General features: G+C 47.7%; 1 protein-coding gene across 1 annotated transcript in view; it reads left to right on the top strand.

Moving 5' to 3' along the window:
• Window positions 1-6000, top strand: part of LOC103895356 (unconventional myosin-X-like) — an 83656-nt gene that overhangs the window by 9518 nt on the left and 68138 nt on the right. Inside the window, exons 4-5 of the mRNA XM_009274915.1 lie at window positions 3502-3689; window positions 3935-4069. Coding sequence (XP_009273190.1) covers window positions 3502-3689; window positions 3935-4069 — 323 coding nt within the window. The remainder of the gene's footprint in view (window positions 1-3501; window positions 3690-3934; window positions 4070-6000) is intronic.

Here is a 6000-nt window from a genome sequence, read left to right as displayed (position 1 = left end):
GTCCTTCTTGTAGTGAGGGGCCCAAAACTGAACACAGTATTCGAGGTGCGGCCTCACCAGTGCCGAGTACAGGGGCACGATCACTTCCCTACTCCTGCTGGCCACGCTATTTCTGATACAGGCCAGGATGCCATTGGCCTTCTTGGCCGCCTGGGCACACTGCCGGCTCATGTTCAGCCGGCTGTCGACTGTCGACTGTCGACAGCCCTTGTCCTTGCTGTTCTTCCTGACCTGTGTTTGACACATGCTATGTGTTTGTGCAGCTCTTTGCCCATTTGGGTATATTCCTCCCATTTCCTCTTCCGCACACTTCGAAATGTGAGGCAGGATTCTCTCCCTTTTCAGCCTGTGCCTTGCACCAGAAATGCCACACTGCCAGCACTGTGCCAGTGTCGCAGCAGCTCTATCTCCTTAAGCCTTTCCTCTAGCTCTGATGTGTCATTCCTTCTCCTCTTCAGCATTAGTTCTGTGGCTTCTCCATCCGTGTGTAAAGGTGTTGAAAGTTTAAATATGATGTCATTTTTTGGCTGTGCATAGTGTATGAATGTCAGCTGTGCACCTTAGATCTGAATTTTTGGGAGATTTATGAAGGGGCCTGACTTCTGTAATGTGCTGAGCACTGGGAAGAAACCCTCGGTGAAGGATTGTAAGCCCCTTCTTGAGTGGGACTGTATCTGGGTATATGTTTGTGCAATGTCTGACCTGGAGGACACCAAATCGGACGAGTGCTGTTTTGCATTTCTGCAGTGCAGACATTAATATTGCAGTTACCTTATCACTAACTATTAGTTTTTGCTATAGCCCTGCTGCGTATAGTTGTTTTCAGTTAAGCAGAAATTGAGAATGTCAGCTGTAGTGCCACCTAATGACTGGCAGTGATCTGTGAATACCATGAATGTTACAGGGGTTGAGTTCATTTAATATCGTTCTCCATGGTCTCCACAGATAGAGCATAGTAGGCTAAGGTTGCAGGTGAAGCTGTACTGAGAGGAATTATGCCTGTCAGTCAGGGCCAAAAATTTTTAGAAGGAAATCAGAGAGATCAGAAACAGGTGAGAAATATCATCATTTTCTGGAAAACAAATTCACCTGAAGGAATGGGTAACCTGGAATACTGGCAACTAGTATTAAATATAATAATAAACAAATAATAATAAAAATAAATAATGAGGGGATGGAAAACTGAGAACATGAAGTGGACAACTGCTGTGAAAAAGGGCAGTGCAGTTCTGAGCCGTGTGCCTGGAGGCATCCTACCATGAGCTCCTAAAGAGGACCCTTTCTGGTCAGGGAGTGTAGGTAGCAGTACTGGTGTGGTACCCATGATTAATGTGCTACAGGAATACTGACAATGTCAACAGTACCTTTTGTTTTCTAAAGAAACAGTCTTCAAGCTCTACCAAACTGCTTAAGGAAATTATGTGCGCACAGCAACAGCCTGCAGCATTTAAGAGTGTATCTTCCCCCTTCATTCCTGCAAGTCCTGTATCCCCTAATAAAAGTAGACCCAACATAATGCGAGTGATGTATAAATAAGCCAGAGGCTGTACTGCCACATTTTGTGCTGTCCCTAGCTCTGCCATGCCTAACCACCCAAGTAGGATCTATTGTCTTGAGAAGTAGATATACCACGTGTGGCCTGTCCTGCTCTGCAGAGTTCTCGGGACGATCACTCCTTGCTAATAGAGTGGCTGGTATGTACATGGTTGATGCACAAATACTACTGCTATTAAAAATTGTGGATAGAAATTGTCTATAAGGGACTGCAGGTGATGAGGAGACTGCAACTGGGAGATGGAAAAGTTTCCTAGAAACACCTTTGAAAGAGATGGCTGTACTGGAAGAAGTTCTGGAAAGGACTGCGGTGGGAGCTCTGTTCCTTAGGAGAGCTGAAACTAGAGTGGGAAATGCAAAACGAAACATCTGAGAGGAAAAAATGCTGTGAAGGTCTGGGAGAAGTGTTAGGATGGACATCTCTGTCTTGCAGTCTCTGGACAATGTCTGTTGCTCTACTGGTTGTACAGTGTTTTTTCCCAGACCATGTTTTCTCTCTCAATGCTTTCCCATTTCCTCCCACCTGTCTTGCCAAAGATCATCTGCTTGCTTATTGCTTTCATCACCAATGAATTATATTTCTGCCCACAAAGGTCCATGTCAGAGGGTCCTCAGGACTTGTTCCATGCTAGCCTGTTCATACCAATAATACAATTAGGCCTAGGTGATGGGCTTTTTCCCCCTGATGATCTGCGACTGCTGCTTTAATAAATGAATCTTAAATATTTTGGTGACTACAGCATCTTAGTCTGGCTTCAGAGCTTGGCATTGCAGTATGGCCCCAGATTTCATTTGGCAGGGAGAAAGCATGTGTCTTTCTTATCCACCAAGTGTTTCGTTTACAGCTTCTCCAATGGATGCATGTAAATCCTTGTATATATATGTGGTGACTTGTAGTTTGGAAATAATGGTTTCGAAATAATACTAGATGTTGTCCCTGGCCACAAAGCTTGGCACCTAGTGCAGCAATCTTAAGTGTTTCCTCCATCACCCGTGCTGAGAATGGGTAGAGCTGAAGTAGAGCAGCCCAGGATGTCCCTGTGAAGGAGGCCACCGCACCAGCAGCAGGTTTTAAGCTGGATGTTAACCATATTACAAAGGCATTGTTAGGAGAGGGGTGGCACCATTGCTCTGAACTGCAGCTCTGAGAATAACTGGATTTGAGCTGGTTGGCTGAACCGAAAAAGTCATGCCCCAAAAAAACCAAAATGAATTTCTTTCTGACTTCACAAAAGAATACGTTTGAAATTTAATATTAGGCTTTGGGTAGTTTATTTTAAACCTTACTAACTCTTTTCTTGAACTGTGAGATTTTCAAAATAAATATTTTCAAAATAATATGTTTAGGAAAGGTAGAAATGGTTTGACTTGAAATCCTGAGCTTCATCTTCAGCTGTCAATTTTGATTTGGCTTACCAAAAGATTTAAGCTGCTCCAAACAGCATTTTTCAGCAGAATAAAAAAATGATACGCTTAGTGGCTCTTTGCACACGTGTGTGTGTCTCTGTGTCCCACCTCTTTGTTCAGGAGGTGCTTGAACCCTGCCAAGCCCCCTCCACTTAAGACTGTGGATAGGGGCACTGAAGGTATCTCCTGACACTCCTTCAGTCCTGGCTCTGCTTTTCAGCTTCAAGCACAGTGCAAGGTAGCTGGGTATGAAGATGGCTTCATGTTTTTAAATTGTGTAAGCTTAATTTAGCAAAGACAACAGACTAAGAACATTTTATTGTACAGCAGCGAAATTCAAACTGCCCCATCCATACCCAGTGATGCAGCCCCTGCCCTGGGGTTTGACATTCTTTGCCAAATTGGGGAGCTCTCTGCTGAAAGCCAACTTCCTTATTTAGGCTTTCTCCCTTCACCATGAGTTATTTCAGGGTCCGGGTTTGTCGTGATTTTTTTTTCAGGAGCTTTATTTCCTTGCTGTGTTTTGTTTTCTCCCCCTAGACAAACATTGGTTCCATCTTGGCATCAGTAAATCCCTACAAACCCATCCCTGGTCTGTACAGTGTGGATGCCATAGACCTGTACAGACAGCACCGCCTGGGTGAGCTGCCTCCCCATATCTTCGCCACCGCTAATGAGTGCTACTGCTGCTTGTGGAAGCGTCATGACAGCCAGTGTGTTCTGATAAGGTTAGAAATGGGAGAACCAGCTACTCCCTGACTGCATTACACGCCTTGCTCCTGCTTCTCCGTTTGCAACAACATCTGCTTAAATATCCACGCCATACTACCCTACCCTTTGCCTGACCCCTGCTTGCCGCAGTGGAGATGCTACGTGTTTATTCCTAGAGATCACTTCTCTGTCGTGGGTGGGATGGTCATTAGCTTGGTCTGTCCTAGATTTGTGAATGGAATGTATATCTTTTCTTTAACAGCGGAGAAAGTGGAGCTGGAAAGACTGAGAGCACCAAGTTGCTGCTGAAATTTCTGTCAGCCATGAGCCAGACCTCCCTCGGGGCCCCTGTGTCCGAGACGAGCACTCGCGTGGAAGAAGCCATCCTGGAAAGCAGGTATGGTCACCCCCACGGATGCCACATGTCCTGTCCTGCAGGGGCCCAGCAGGCCCGCGAATGCCGGCTTGCTGGGGCAGCCTGCCTTTGGCGGGGGCACTGCCTTCTGCACGGCGTCTGCATTTGGGCTGCTTGAGTCGGGCCGTGGATGGAGCCAAACCTGGGCAGCGAGGCTCATGTGGCTGAATGGTGTCATGTCAGGGAAATGTGGAGGTTGCGGTCTCGCCGGCATGCCTCACGCTGGCTGCTCTCCCAGCTGCTTGTGGATTAATTCGGCTTCTTTCCAATAGCAGCGCAGGGTGTGTGTGGCAGCCAGAGAATTAATGCTCTAGCCAAGGCTGGGATTTCTCCTTCCTTCAGTAATTCATCCTTCATGCCTGCCTGGCTGCACCCTTGAGCTCACTTGCACATCACTGCGCTGTCCCTCTTTCCAGCTCTCAGGCCCACGTCTCGTGGCAGTGGCTGGAGGGGACGTGGGTAACGTCCCTCCGTGCCACAGGGATGGCTGTCCCAGGTCGTCCCTGTCTCCTACAGCTCTCAGTTGTGGCTGTGCTCATGGTGAGTCTCTGTCACGCTCTGACTCTCAGCCTTCTCCTTTAGCCCCATCTCTCCCCTGGCCTCCATTTGTTTCAGGCCGCCAGTATGTCTTGCCCTCAGAGGTCCTGTGGGCCACCTTGCAGCTCTCTTGCTGTCCAGGCAGGTGATTTTAAGGAGAAATGTCCATGGGAGCTGTAAGGGCCATGAGTGAGGAGGTTTGCCTGGGGGCTGCAGCAGGGCCTGTGCAGGGAAGTGCATGGCGCCTGGGTCAAACGTGTTTGAGAAGGAAACCGGCAGCCGTGAGGGGATGGAGACACGCTCTGTGGGGGATCTTTCATGCCAAAGGAGGTCCTGACACCCCTGAGGGACCATGACCCATGCCAGGACAGGGACACCCCAGGACCATGGCCTATGGGTGACCCACGCTGGAACAAAGTGGGTCAACAACAAGGAAAAACGTGTCAGGAAGACTTAAAGAAGCAAAGTGCAGCTGAGGAAAACCAGTAAGAGGCAAAGAGCAGCAGAGAAAATGAGGAAGCAAAGAGCGACCGTAAGAAACCGTTATGTGTGGGACTCCAGCCTCCTGCACTGCCCACTGCCTTGCGGGGGAGGTTGTGAGGGACCGGTTGTAGCCTGAGGTAAAAATGAAAGCTGAGGCTGAGGAAGGGGAGCAATAGGTGTCTGATGTCAGGTAAGCCTTGGGAAGAGGGAGGAAAGATGTTTACTTAATTGTCTGTTTTCTTAACACCTGAATCCACGATCAGAAGTTTCTCTTAATTAGCGATAAATTAAATTAAACAAAAATTTCCCAATGCAAGACTGCCTGGAGGACCTTGCTGGGGGTTTTGCAGTTCGGTACTGTCAAGGGCGAGACTGCGGGCTGGTCCCACTTTGAGCCTGTGATAGTTGCAGAAACCTCCAGAGGAGTGAATCAGATGTCTGCAACAGGATCTAGTTGTGTAATAAGCTGGAATCCTTTGAACCATCTGTGTAAAAGTGACTCTCATGCAAGTGGCATATTTCAGGGCCCAGGGAGTAGAGAGAAGGAATGTTTCCTGGAAGACGGTGACGCAAAAAAGTTACTAGTAACTATGGTGAAAATAGCAGACATGCAGTGTCTAACGTGGCAGCTGCAAGAGCATTGCAGTTTTTAGGATCCTTATAAGCAGAGCAGCATTGAGCAGAAGGGTTGCTGCCTTTGGACCTGGTGCTTGAGAGACCATTGTTGGATGATTTATCCTTTGCAGGTGTGCAGATTTTACCAGGGACATTGGCAAATTGGCAAAAGCTCTTAAGTGCAATACAGTCACGACTCAAGACCTGCAAAATCTGCTTTAAGGCAAGCGGCTTAGAAGGCTCAAGCCCGCTTAGCAGTTAAGTGGTAACTTGACTGT

This window comes from Aptenodytes forsteri, unplaced genomic scaffold (assembly GCF_000699145.1).
Source record: "Aptenodytes forsteri isolate BGI_AS27 unplaced genomic scaffold, ASM69914v1 Scaffold255, whole genome shotgun sequence".
NCBI classification, from domain to species: domain Eukaryota; kingdom Metazoa; phylum Chordata; class Aves; order Sphenisciformes; family Spheniscidae; genus Aptenodytes; species Aptenodytes forsteri.
Note: the sequence above shows the minus strand (reverse complement) of the source record. Positions and strands in the feature narration are given on the sequence as shown.